Here is a 14,208-nt window from a genome sequence, read left to right as displayed (position 1 = left end):
GATTCATCTGAACACCCTGCACAGTCCCCGCGGGGCCTGCTTTCTCTTGCCCGTCATCTCCACAGGAAATGGTAACTATACTGGACCCTCTTTTTCCCCCAACCTATTCTTCTCTATCTGACTGCTTGTTGGTGTGTTAGCTATTTTTATGCTCTTTTATTATTTTCTTTTCAATGAAGCTTATATTACTATTTTACCATTTACATTTGCCCTGTTCCTGCGGGTTCAATAACCCTAGTATACATAGGCATTTTGATCCATAAACCCCACTCCCGCTGCATTTGGGCTAATCTTCCCCACAAGCTCAAGGATAAGTGTTTTAGGACACGTGTCCACGCAATATGGGTAACAACTCTGGCTCCACACATATCCAGCTACTTGACCTTGGGCTAGTCACAGTTCTGTCAGAGCTGTTCTAGCAAATCTGTTCTCTCACCGACCTCACAGGGAGTACATTGTGGGGAGAGCAAGGGGGGGGGCAATTGTCAGCTTCTTTAAGGCTCTTTCAGGGAGTGAAAAGTGGAGTATAAAAAACAACAAAAATGTACAACTTGAACAGATCTTTGTTGGCCTTCACGGTGCCAACCCTGGCCTCTAACTTTGTTCTGCTGCTTCAGACCACGAGGCTCACCGGCCTGAATCCGAGGAAGGATGCCCCCCCCCCCCAAAGCTCATGCCTGGAATAAGGCGAATAAAGGCGACAGTTCCGCCACCAGGTGCGACGCAGGCAGGTTGCCCGATGGCCATTTGACACCATTTCCCCCGTTTGCAAAAGAAGCAGCTGCCCCGGCGGGCAGAGGGAAACGGCACAGCAGGCCTCGGGCCCACCCCCCGCCTGGCTCGGCGCCTCTGTCCGCGGGCGGGGCCGCAGGGCCTTGTTTCCGGGGGCTCCGACCGCCAAGAACCTGAAGCGGCGCACGCAGGCAGCGGCCAGCCGGCGACTCGGCGGCCCCCGCGGCGAGCTGCCCGGTCAGGCCCGGGGCGGGAGTTGCGAGCAGCGCTCCGGAGGGCGGCCCAGCCAGCCCCGCCGCAGGTGGGCGACAGACACAGGCGCAGCGAGAGACGCGGCGGCGGCGGCGGCGGCGGCGGGTCCCTCACCTGGTGGCGGCTCCAGCGAGCGCTGCTGCTCCCGACGCCGGGGGGCTCGGCGAAGCGCTGCAGGCGGCCGTGCGCAGGAGCCCCCGCCCGCCTCTGGGCCGGGTCGCGCTGCCCGTCGGAAGCGGCGTGGGGCGCGGGCGGCCGCTCTCGGCGCAGCTCGGAGCGCAGCTCCAGGTAGCAGCTGAGCGTGAGGAGGTGCAGCGCCAGCGAGAGCGCGAAGAAGCCGGCCAGCGCGCGCCACACGCCGCCGCCCCCGCCGCCGCCGCCGCCGCCGCCGCCCGGGTCCCTCCGGCCGCACGCGCAGCCGCCGCCGCTCCCGTCCGGCGCGCGGCTCCCTCGAGGAAGCTCCGAGCCCATGGCAGCGGCGGCGGCGGCGGCGGCGGGGGGGGACGGGACGACTACTGCGCTTCCGCCATGGCCAGACTGCGCCAGCTCCAAGCGCCGCCGCCGCCGCCGCCGCCGCCTCAAGATGCCCCGCTCAGGGGCTGGGCCCGCCGGAGGCGGAGCTGTCGGGGAGCGCCGCCTCAGCCAGCCAGCCAGCCAGCCGGGGGGGCGGAGGAGACCGCCTCGCCTCGAGGCACCCGAGCGCCCGGCTGACGCGCTGCGCGGCGCTCTTCCCCGAGGCTTTGCGTGCGGGGGCGCGGCCCCGCTCGGCCGTCCTCCCCCCCCCCCCGCCCGTGGCCAGGCGCTCCCGAGGGCGAAGCCCAACCCCAAGAACGCCCACCGGGGCCAGGGGGTGGGACGCCGCTCCCCTCGCCCCTCGGCGGCCGCATCCAACGCGCAAGGCCCCTGGGGGACCGCACCGGCGCGCTCCAGCGCCCCCCCACCCCCCCCTCCTCCTCCTCCTCCTCCTCCCGTCGAGGGAGCTGCCTCCGGGGGGAGGGCGGCTGCAGGCCCCGGTTGTGCTTGGCTGGTGGCTCCTGGCCCGGAACAGGGCCTTTTGGTGCCTGGCCCCCGCCTGGTGGAATGAGCCCCGCGAAGAGCTTTCTCGGTTCCTGCCAGAGCGCAGAAGATCTACGGGCCCCAAATACACTTCGCGACAACTATCTTGTGAAAATCGGCGCCCTGGGAGTCTGATCCTGAAGCGCTGGGGGGGGGGGGGGGATGAAGTTGGATTTTAAAAAATATATTAACCTATTCCCAACATCTGATTATGCTGTGGTTTTAATGTTTTATCTTGTGGAAATCTATGAGACAACTTGCTTGATAGCAGCGGGTAATAAATCAAATAAATATGTTGCCCCGAATTTACCAGCAAATCACGTGTCATTTCCATAACTACAGGCTGCATCCCCAAACATCAGGAATCTACTGCTTCATGGTGACACACTGGTGAAAAACATGATACTAAAGCATGGGTGCTTGTGGATCCTTGGGATTGGCGGGCTAGATAAACTCAAGCCCATGTGCTATTTGGGCCCCACTTATCCGAGGGACTATTTGCCTCTTTATGGCCCTTGCAGCAGAGCTCTTTGCTCTGTGGGTACTAATCTAATGGGGATGCCCAGCCCAGGGAAATTTGGCTGACTCCAACCTTTGTGGCCCCAGCCCCTACCTGGTGGAATGCGCTCCCAAGAGAGCTGAGGGCCCTGATGGAGCTTACGGGGCCTATGAGATAGAGCTTTTCTGCGGGGTCTTTGTTGAGGCAGGGGAGATCAGTGGCCCCTCCTGAGGCTGGAGCAGCCCACAGACTGCACCAGTCCATCAGGCGAGTCCTCACTCCCTTCCCATGACCGGTGGCAGGCTGCTGGACTGGGATGGAGGGGTGGTTTTATTCACTGCTAATCTTGCGGTTTTGATATGATGGATTTTAATGTGGGTTTTGTTGGGGATTTTATCTGCTCTTTGTTACCCGCTATGAGCCGTTTTGGGGGTGGCGGGCTGCAAGCCTAACAAATGAAATGCTGCAAGTGCCCATTTAAAGCCGGTACCAGATCACCCCAAGACGTAGCAACAACACTTTTGCTCAGTGGTGCTTCAAATGACAGAGCAGCTAGCTGGGGCTAAGGACCATAATCCACACCTACAGTGATGGTATCTGTCATTGTTGCCATTTGAGTGCACAGTGTGTCGTCGGCCATGGAGTCATAACCTAAACACTGATTCCCTCTCTAGGATCTACAAGGAGGGGGTGGAAATGCCCCTCCTGGGAAGGGGTGGTGTTGGGGCTCGGGCACCCTGGTGGTCCCATGAAACCAACGACCTAATGGGGAGAAGCTGACACCCCGCTGAACCCCGACCTGCTGCCTGGGAGGCACCACCCATCCATCTTGGGGCCCCCCACCATGATTGGAACAGCCCCACTGCAGGGAAGCAGGGTCGCCATGACGCCCGGCATTTGCCAGTGCTGGAACCTGGCTCGACAGAAGTGAGTCGGTGGAGGCGAGTCCAGTGGGGAGGGAGCCAGAAGGGGGTCAGGGCAGGGTGCGGCCACAGGAACAGGCTCGGCATCCAGAAGGGGGCGTTGGAGCTAGGTGCAAGCCACCCGGCCTCTTAAGCACCCAGGGGTGGAGTCTGGGAGAGGGGAAGGGTTATTAGTGGTCCCATGTGAGACAGGACCTAGCAGTAGTGCAGTAACTACTGTGGGCCACGGAGACCCAGAGTGCGTGTTGTGAGCTGGGTCCCATTCTGAAACCAGTGCTGGGCTGCACAGAACCCTTCACCCCTTGGACGTCTCATCCCAGAGCAAGGTGGCGGAGGAGGAGGCAGCAACGATAGATCCCACAAGCCGTGACAATTACATTGCCTAAAACTCACCATCAGATCACATAACACGTCCATAACCACAGGTTGCTCCACAAAATCATGCATCCAAAGCACAGATCCTTGTGGATTCTCACAATTTTTTTTCTGCATCACTTCACACTCACTGTCAGATCACATACACTGTCCATTGCCACAGATATGGCCATAGTCATCACAGATATACTGCACTGTGGCTACAAAGCATGTATCCAGGGGATTTTTAAAGTTCCCCAAACTCATAATCAGATATCATGTCCACAGCACTCGTGCGTTCATGGATGTGGCTAAATCTTAGGCAGGTTTTTGTAATAGAAAAAACAATAACAAATAATACAAACTGCAGCTTCGGCTTAAATACAGCTAGGTCTTTAAAAACTCAATTTTAAAATAAATCTATAATTTTAACGTAATCCTCACAGTCTTTAAAAAAAGATTCATATGAGTAGCCGTGTTGGTCTGAAATAGCACAATAAAACCAGAGTCCAGTAGCACCTTTAAGACCAACAAAGATTTATTCAAGGCGTGAGCTTTCGAGTACAAGCACTCTTCGTCAGACTATGAACTGACCATCCTATCAGTATAGCCTTTTATTTTTCAGACTTGTAATTTCTTTTTCTGATACCTATGGCTAAGGAAGACAACCGATGTTGTCAGGCTCTTCAAAATACCAAACAACTGGTTGCTCATACAAACCCATATTCATGTTAAGGGTGGGGAGAATGTGCATTTAATACCAATTCAGTGTCAAACAAGTGAAGAGTTTCAGACAAATTTGAAGTAAGGTTTCATAAATATTACAATTACTCAGACTACTTTCAGCACCTAATTAAAACACAATTTGGCATCCGACATCATGCTGTTTGCCAATTCCCACCTTTTAGGGATTTAAGTTCTGCCCTATTCTTAGCCAAGAACCTCAATGTCAACACATGTTGAGTCATATGCCTGCAACCCCAGCCACCAATTTGCCATATGACACCTCTTCCAGTCCTTCATGCCTCCTCTTGCACCTCTGAGCAGAACACAGGCTGACTTTTTTCAGAGAAAAGCCCAAGATGACTCTTCCTCACCTGCCTTTGGACGTGCTTCATTAACGGAGGATGGATTTGCTTGTCTACCTCTAACTGTGGAGCTACTCCAGTTCTTCTGTCATGTTCACTTCTAGCTCTTCTTTTGTAAAACAGACACGGGCCTGGTTTTTGGAGCAGTGGAGTTTGATTACTCTGCAAGTGCCCCAGATCTTTAGCCTTGACTATGCACTTCTCAGGGGACCCCCATCCCCAATTCCCACATTCATCAAAGGCTTCATCCGGCCAAAGCAACAAGGTTCTAAGGAGCATTGCGGCACGGGGGGGGGGGGGGGGAAGCTGCATCTGTCCTGGCAGCAAGCACAGAAACCTGCCCCTACAGGTGGATTAGATAGGCTCGCTCTGTTCATTTTGCAGTGAATTCTGATGTTGGACTCTCAGAATCCCCCCGGCTTTTCACTTGGACCATGCTACACAGTCATCCGAACTCTAGAGCCTGAATGGGGTGCATGGCCAATATCTGGGTGGCCAGTCTTCCTCAGCACAGCAAAGACATTTGCAAAACAAACCAACACAGTTCCGGGGACCTGAGTCTAGGAACACCACTGGAGTTCTTAGTAACCCACAAGTCATGGAGCCACCTTCTGATATGGTATCAACCAACCAATATATGTTTCCCTAATGTCACTGTACCTCCCAAACATAATCAGAAGAGAAAAAGAAAACAAATGAAATACAGAATTCTCCACTGTAGAAAGGATTGGGATAAGGGAAGCCTTTCCCTCCAGGAGAATTGACCTCTGCAGTCTGGAGATCAACTAATGCCAGGAAATTTACAGGTCCCCCCTGTAGGGTGGCACCCCGAGGGGCTCTCAGTGCCAAGGCTGGGCTGTATTGGTGGGCGTCAGCTGCAGCAGCAGCAGCATAGAGGCCAGAGCGGAAGGGGAGGCCTTGGCTTCTAGACCATGCTGCATAGTCCGATCTCCTGCAGTGGGATCCACAGGGAAGCAGAACAGAGTTTCCTCCTTTTCAGGACTCAGTGGTTATTCTGCCAGATAATCAGCAGTATTCATTTGGTGTTGGGGATAGAAGGCTGCAGCAGGGAGGGGTGTTCCCAGCACACCTTGCTGCTACCTAATTCCTGTGGAAGAGTTAAACCATGACAATGACACAACCATGCCAGAGCAACAGACTCTATTCTGTTTTGATTCCCCACTCCTCCACATGCAACCAGCTGGGTGACCTGCAGATAGTCCCGGTTCTCTTAGAGCTGTTCTTGCAGGGTGTCTGTGGTGGGGAGAAGATGTTTCTAAGCAGCTTTGGACTCTTTTGGGTAGTGAAAAGTGGGATATAAAAAACTGCTCCCCTTCTTCTTTGGGATTCTCCTCCCCTCCTGAGGCTCCAGCTTCCACTAGATGGGGAAGAGTGCTTAGAAAGCCAAGCAAGACTTGCTGGATCATCCTATTTTAGTTACTTTAAAAAGGTCTTTCCATTTCCTGTCCTGTCACATCAAATACCGCCCATATCCTGATATTCTATAAATGAATAGAGCATCCAACATATATGCAGGTTTTTGCAAATGAACATGCAGAAGATAACAGAATTATTTCTTCCAAGGTCTTTTAGGCTCTACAAATTACTTGATATGTCAAAGACAAGAGGGGCACAGAGGCATCCTGGAAGCAACCAGCCAATCATGCTCTGATGAGCAACACAATTAACAAATCTATTGGGGGTGGGCAGCGATGCACTGCAGCTCTTCCTAAGCAGCCTCAGAAGAAGAAGAAGAAGAGTTGGTTCTTATATGCCGCTTTTCCCTACCCGAAGGAGGCTCAAAGCGGCTTACAGTCGCCTTCCCTTTCCTCTCCCCACAACAGACACCCTGTGGGGTGGGTGAGGCTGAGAGAGCCCTGATATCACTGCTCAGTCAGAACAGCTTTATCAGTGCCGTGGCGAGCCCAAGGTCACCCAGATGGTTGCATGTGGGGGAGCGCAGAATCGAACCTGGCATGCCAGATTAGAAGTCCACACTCCTAACCACTGCACCAAACTGGACATCATAACTGATTTCCATCTTCAGCAGAGACTCACCAGGAACACGTAATTGACTTATATTTTAATCTTTTTTCTACCTCCTCAGCAATGCTCAACCAGTTTGTGTCCCTGGCCTCTCTACTCTCTTCCAACATTGCCCTTTTCTTCCCCAGAGGCTCCACCCATGCTGGTCAAGGCCAGCTCCACCCCGTCTTCTCAGCGCCCTCTTAACTCCTTCCTTGTCTTGCCTCATGCCTGCTGGGTTGGCCGCTCCTGTCTTCTGGTGAGGTGCCCTACCCTATCATGGAGCATCTGCTGCCCTTTGCCCCTGCCACCCATGTGCCACATGCAGAAAATGGTCTCAAGTCCCAGATTTGTTTGTGCATATGCACTTTCAAATGTTCATCCTATTCCTTGCAATTTGGCAGGATTAACTGAGGGATGTGAAGTAGAGACTAACAGGTGATGTTCAGGAATTTCCACAATCTCTATGGTAATGTGCACAGGGACATGGGAAAATTCCCTGGACATGGTCATGGAGACCATTTTCTCAATGTTTTCCTTCCTCCACCTCAGCCTTGTGAGGGCATGGGATTGGCCCGAAGCACTGCCCATGAGGGGCAGTTAAATAGCAACCTGGGGCAAACAGGCTGTTTTTGAAGGACCACATCTATTGACATGAAGCCGTGTTTGTGTTCCAGTCCTAAGAGGATGCCTTCTCAGTAACCTTTCCATAGAAGAGTTTGCTTCACCAAGAGCTCTCGCAGTCATGGGCCAAACGCTTTGGAACAAGCTAGCCCATGGAAATCTGGCTTGGGCTACTGTGCTGTCAGGGTTTTGATCGATGTTTTTGATAGCCCACCTGTGCATTTGCATACTTTATATAGCCTTGAAATGCAAGATATACATATTTTGAATAAACAAATAGCATAACAGAGATTTTAGCACCAAAATGGCTACTAAAGAAACGCCTTCAGGCAACCTAACCCTTGCAAAATGTGTCAATGCAAGTCACGACTGAGGCATGTCAAAGCGCGTGTTTCTGCCTCTGAGTCAGGCTGGGGTGTGAACGCAGGAGAGGCGAGGTGGGGGGAGGCATTCTTGTTTCCAGACAAGGAGTGCTAGATCAGGGAGGTTCAGCACAAGCTAGAAAATTAGGGAGGGACTAGAGAGGCCATCAGGAAGACAAAAGGATCTGTAGTTAACTAAGTCCTCTCCCCATTTGGGAAGAGAGCCCTGGTATATTTACAGGAACAGGAGTGTGGGGGGGGGATTCTCATCGGTGAGCATATATTCAAGACCACCATGCATGGAATTGTGACTCCATGTCCCCACGTACTCAGAACAGACATAGGAAGAGGACAATGGGGAGTTAGAAGGATGGATTTCCCTCCACTTAAGTTGTTAATGTTTGCTTTACTTCTGCATTAATTAATACTGGGTACCTGGTTTTCTGTGGTTGACAGAAATTATGAGTGCACTTGCCTATGGTGGCCGTTCTCTTGCATTAGAGAAGGAGGGTTTTGCATATATGATGCCCAAAGCACAATTAAGAGCATTTAGATGAATTACCCAGGAAACAGAAAAGGAGGGCATTAATGAGAAAGAGGAACAAACCAAATCAGAATGAAGGTGGCAAGGAGAAAATACAAAAACAGAACAATATGTGCTCCAACAGACTGGAGACAGAGAGGCAAACACACTTCTGTAAATGACAATTTCCAATCTTCCAGTTTAATCATAAAATATATATATTAGCTAGAGCATAAGTGAGACAAAAGAACTCTCCTCTACTATGAACAAAATTCACAATAGCAGAAGAGCAATTGAAAATCAACTACAACAAAACAAAAATAGTATTTTTTTTTTGAAATCACAGATCCAAGTATAGCTGATTGAATAATACTAACAGAATTGAACAGTGGTCTTGGGTATTACTTACCAAACATCTATGTCCTGCTAGGCCAATCTACATGTCAGTATTCTCCTGGGTAGATGTTCATCTGGCGCTACCTTAAAACAAATTTTCTCCAGTACGGGACAACTTTTTGAGCAAGGTTATCTCTCAGCTCCTGTATGGAGTGGAGATCTGGGGCTGGAAGAGAAAAGTCTTGTATAAACTGGAAACTTTTCATTAGGAAAATCCTGGGATTACCTCAAGGAACAGCAGGTGCTTTGCTAATATCTGAGATTGGTATGATGTCTTCTGCTGCAAGAACACATCTAACTCTAATAAAGTATTATATTAAATTAGCAAATTTATCTTCAACCCATTAAATTAAGCCCAGATTTCAATATTACTCAGAAAGGAATTGTTGGCATGATTTGTTCTCTTTGGTCTTGTGCATTTATGCGGTTGCATTTCAGCCAAGATCCAGATGCTGCAGGCCAAGCTGAATGCAGCGTGCTGGACAACACTGCCAGTTCTCGGCCAGGATTTTTTGTGCCAGGATTTCAGCTTTCCTGCAGTCCAGCGGGACAGACTCACCTGCTTTCAGTGGCTGCTGCTGCTTTAGTCCAAGAACCGCAAGGATTAGCTGGGTCTGAGGCTCAGATGTTTCATTATTTGACTGCATCCGTCAAGACTGTAGGCAACTTCATACATGACATCAGTTTTGCCCATAAATGGTTAAACGTGCAGGTTGTCTCAGATTGTGTCTGCTGTTTTGGAACCAGCATTTGGGGGCAATGGGAATAGAGTTCTCTGAGGGGGAGACGCTCCTACAATTGCAGAAGCATGGCTGAGATTCAGACCGCTTCTTCACTCAGCCTCAATTAGGGTTGCCAGCTCTGAGATGGGAAACCCCTGGAGATCTGAGAGATGCATCCTGGGGGAGGGGGGAGGTTGGGGAGGGAGGGAGGGAGGGACATCAGCAGGGGACAATGCCACAGAACCCACTGTCCAAAGCCTCGATTTTCTACAAGGGGATTGATCTCTGAAGTCTGAAGATCAGCTATAATTCCAGATCTCCAGGCCCCCCCGGAGGTTGGTAACCCTAGCCGCCCTCCTAGGTTCAGTGGTGGGTAGACATTTGCCATCACCTGCCAGCTCCCTTTTGGTCCTTTTGCTGGGGCCTCGTTTTGGCCCCCCCTCACCCGCTTTACCCCTAGAAAGTTCCCTGAATCACGCAGAGGACTTCCTGGCGAAATGCTGAACGGGATGAGAGCTTTATTGTCACTTGACATGACTAAATCATGGGAGTTCAATAAAATCCAGGCCTGGGTCCAGGAGAGGGATGTTGCTGTGATCATGATTTGGCACAAAAATCAAAATTTTCAGTATGGTACCCTGAGCTGAAGCCTAACAGATGCGTCTACTCCCACAATCTGAATGATTTAGTCAAAGCTACATTAAGAAGGGCCCGTTTCCAAACCTTTCCATTGGCAAACTTATATGAGAGATTTAACCTGATGTAGTTTAAATCCGATACTGCGGGTCCTCTCCTCTGCTTCCAACAGGAACTTTTCCCTGCCCTCCAAGTGACAACCTTTCAAATACTTAAAGAGAGCAATCATGTCATCTCTCAATCTCCTCTTCTCCAGGCTGAACATCCCCAAGTCCCTCAGCCTTTCCTCATAGGGGTTGGTCCCCAGGCCCTGGATCATCTTTGGCACTCTCTTTTGCATCCTCTCAATTTTATACATGTCCTTTTTGAAGTCAAGCCTCGAGAACACAGGACTCCTTCACGTAGTCTGACCAATGCGGTATACAATGGGACAATGACATCTTGTGATTTGGATGTGATACCTCTGTTGATACAGCCCAAAATGGCATTTCCCTTCTTTACCACCAAATCATACTGTCTGCTCATATTTAGCTTAAAGTCCACAAATACTCCTAGATCACATTCACACTCGTTGCTACCCAGAAATGTATCTCCCACATACTGATGTATGCTTCTCATTTTTGTTACCAAGATGTAGAACTCTACACTTCTCCTTATTGAATTGCATCTTGTTCTCATTTGGCCAATTTCCCAGCATGTTCAGATCTCATTGAACTCAATCTCTACCTTCTGGAGTGTTTGCTACTCCTCCCAATTTGGTGTCTTCCACAAATTTAATGAGGAGTCTGCTTACCCCCCTCATCCAGATCATTGATATGAAAGTTGAAAAGTACTTGACCCAGTACTGAGCCCTGTGACATTCCGCCACTCACCTCCCTCCTATCTTGAAATATCATTTGAAACCACTCTTTGGGTGCAGTTTTCTAGCCAGTTCCCTATCCTTATAACCAGTCAGAATTCCTCCAGTTTATCCATCAGAACATCATGGGGAACCTTGTCAAAAGCCTTACTGAAATCCTGTTAAGCAACATCCACTGAGTTTCCACGATCTAATAAATCCATCAGTCAGTGAGGGAAACCAGGTTGGTCTGGCAGGACCTGTTGGAGGCAAATTATAATTTGTTTCCCAGCAAGCCATCTTGTGGTGAGTTACATTCTGACTTCCCTAGATAAACAAATTGTCCTTATCTTCATTGCAATTGAGGTCAGACTCACTGGCCTGTAGTTTCCCAGGTCACCTTCTTTTTTTGAGGATTGGGATAACATTCATTCTCCTCCAGTCTTCTGGCACCTCTCCAGCCCTCCAAGAGGTCTAAAGATGATGGACAAAGCTTCCACAAGCTCTCCAGAAAGTTCTTTGAGCACTATTGGGTGCACATCACCTGGTCCAGGGGATCTGAACGCATCTATGCATCCACATTCCTCTCAACAACCTCTCTGTCCATGTCAACCTGCCACCCAAACACTATACCTTGCCTCCTACAACCCCTAGGTGTGTCCATATTCTTCTGGGAAAATAGGTACTGAGGCTTCCTGCTTTCTCCCCATCCTCTGTCGGAGTCTCTCTATCTTCACCCAACAGTGGGCCTGTTGTCTTGTTTACTTTAGGTTTCCTCCTCATATATCTGGAAAAGTGTTTCTTAGAATCACAGACTCATAGAGTTGGAAGGACCTCCAGGGTAATCCCCCTCCACTATGCAGAAACTCACAACTACATGCCCACCCATGGTGACCACCCAATTTCATGCCCAAGTGATCGTTCCACCAAAAATCTCCAGAATCCAACCTAGCCTGGAGGAAATTCACCTACCCTCAGCAGCAATTAGCAATTCCCTGGGTAGGCAAGGAAAGGCCACAAGAGACAAATGTTGCACATTCCTACCCAACCATTTACAATCTGCCTAAGTGCATAAAATCAACATTCTCTGCTTAAAAACTTCCAAATAAGGAGAACTCACCACCTCCCAAGGAAACCTGTTCCACTGAGGAACCACTCTAACTGTCAGGAACTTCTTCTGGATGTTAAGCCAAAAACTCTTTTGAATCAATTTTAACTCATTGGTTCCGATACAACCCTCTGGGGCAACAGAAAACAACTCTGCTCCATCTTTCATATGACAGCCCTTCAAGTATTTGAAGATGGTTATATCACCTCTTAGTCACTTTCTCTCCAGGCTAAACAGACCAAGCTCCTTCAACTTCTCCTCATACAACTTGGTCTCCAAACTCCTCACCATCTTTGTAGCCCTCCCCTGAACATGCTCCAGTTTCTTTACATCTTTCTTCAATTGTGGTGCCCAAAACTGAACACAGTACTCTGAATACACAGTACAAGGGACCAAGCCCTATGAAGATAGGTTGAGGGACTTGGGAATGTTCAGCCTGGAGAAAAGGAGGTTGAGAGGGGACATGATAGCCCTCTTTAAGTATTTGAAAGGTTGTCATTTGGACATTTGCTGTTCCCATTGGCTGCAGAGGAAAGGACACGCAGTAATGGGTTTAAACTACAAGTACAACGATATAGGCTAGATATCAGGAAAAAAAATTTCACAGTCAGAGTAGTTCAGCAGTGGAATAGGCTGCCTAAGGAGGTGGTGAGCTCCCCCTCACTGGCAGTCTTCAAGCAAAGGTTGGAGACACACTTTTCTTGGATGCTTTAGGATGCTTTGGGCTGATCCTGCATTGAACAGGGGGTTGGACTAGATAGCCTGTATGGCCCCTTCCAACTCTATGATTCTATGAATGAGGTCTAACTAGATTGGAATAAAGCGGTAACATCACTTTGCGTGATCTGCATACTATACTTCTTTTAATATAGCCCTAGATCCCATTTGCCTTTTTAGCTATTGAGTCACTCTGCTGACTCATTTTCAATGTATGGTCTACTAAGACCCCCAGAACTTTTTTCACATCTATTACTGCCAAGACAAGTCTCACTCATCCTATAGTGATGCATTTGATTTTTCATACCTAAATGCAGAACTTTACAATTTTCACTATTAAAGTTTATTTTATTCATCCTGTATCCTGATTCTGCCTTCTGGTATGTTTGCTACCCCTCCCAGTTTAGTATCATCTGCAGATTTAATAAGCACCCCCTCTATTCCTTCATTTAAATCATTTATAAATATATTGAACAACACAGGTCCCAGGACAGACCCTTGGGGCACTCAACTGATCACTCCTCTCCAAGAAGATGCCGAACCATTTACAAGCACCCTTAGGTTGCGATCTGTCAATCAGTTCTCAATCCACCTAGAGTAGTAGGATTTTGTCATAGTGGGTTTCCCTGGCCAGTCTCACCTCTCTCCTAGCTTTGGCCTCTCTGATGTCTGACCTGTAGTGCCTAGTAACCTACAAATACTGTTCTTTAGAGGTCTGTCCTTCCCACCATTTCTTGAACATTTATTTTCTCTTCCTTAATTCCCCCTCCAGTTCTCTGTTCATCCAGATAGGTTTCATGGATCCCTTATCATGTTTCCATCTTGCTGGGATAGTCATGATTTGAGCATGCAATAGCTCCCTATAATTTATGATACTGAGTCCCCATTTTGCCTCTAGAGTCACTCCCAGTAGAGAGATGAACTGGGGTGGAAAGTGCCATTAAGTTACAAGTCCATGGGATGCCTCTCATCATGTGTCTGAGTTTACTAGAACCTGCCTTACAAGTCTATTGGATATGTCTATGGACTTCCTCGGCCCTCTATCTTATAAGAAATTCTAGGAGGACAGGGTCACTCACCCCCTCAGGGTCCCTACCTCCTTCATCCTTGTTGGGGGTCTTCATGTTCTAGTATGATGGGACAGGGAGAAAAAATTCCCTCTGTGCATGCCCCCCAGTCCGTACATAATTTCATAAGCTTCATCCTTTCTCTAAACTGAGACTCTTTAGTAGGAATGGGCACAAATCAAAAATTTCTGGTTCAATTTGGGGTGGCAGATGAATGAAGGAAACTAAGTCAGAAAGCACCTTGAACTGACCACCTTGGATCTACTTTTCTCTGAGCCATGGCTTG

At 49.4% G+C, this 14,208-nt stretch overlaps 1 protein-coding gene across 1 annotated transcript in view; it reads right to left on the bottom strand.

Moving 5' to 3' along the window:
- EDA (ectodysplasin A) overlaps positions 1-13,979 on the bottom strand; it is a 125,732-nt gene extending 111,753 nt beyond the window's left edge. Inside the window, exons 1-2 of the mRNA XM_077307545.1 lie at positions 13,952-13,979; positions 1,099-2,093 (exon numbers count right to left, since the gene is read on the bottom strand). Coding sequence (XP_077163660.1) covers positions 1,099-2,093; positions 13,952-13,979 — 1,023 coding nt within the window. The remainder of the gene's footprint in view (positions 1-1,098; positions 2,094-13,951) is intronic.
- Between the last annotated feature and the right edge of the window lie 229 nt (positions 13,980-14,208).

The sequence above is a fragment of the Paroedura picta genome, chromosome 13 (assembly GCF_049243985.1).
Source record: "Paroedura picta isolate Pp20150507F chromosome 13, Ppicta_v3.0, whole genome shotgun sequence".
NCBI lineage: Eukaryota > Metazoa > Chordata > Lepidosauria > Squamata > Gekkonidae > Paroedura > Paroedura picta.
The sequence above is the reverse complement of the archived record's forward strand: the minus strand, read 5'-3'. Positions and strand labels throughout refer to the sequence as shown.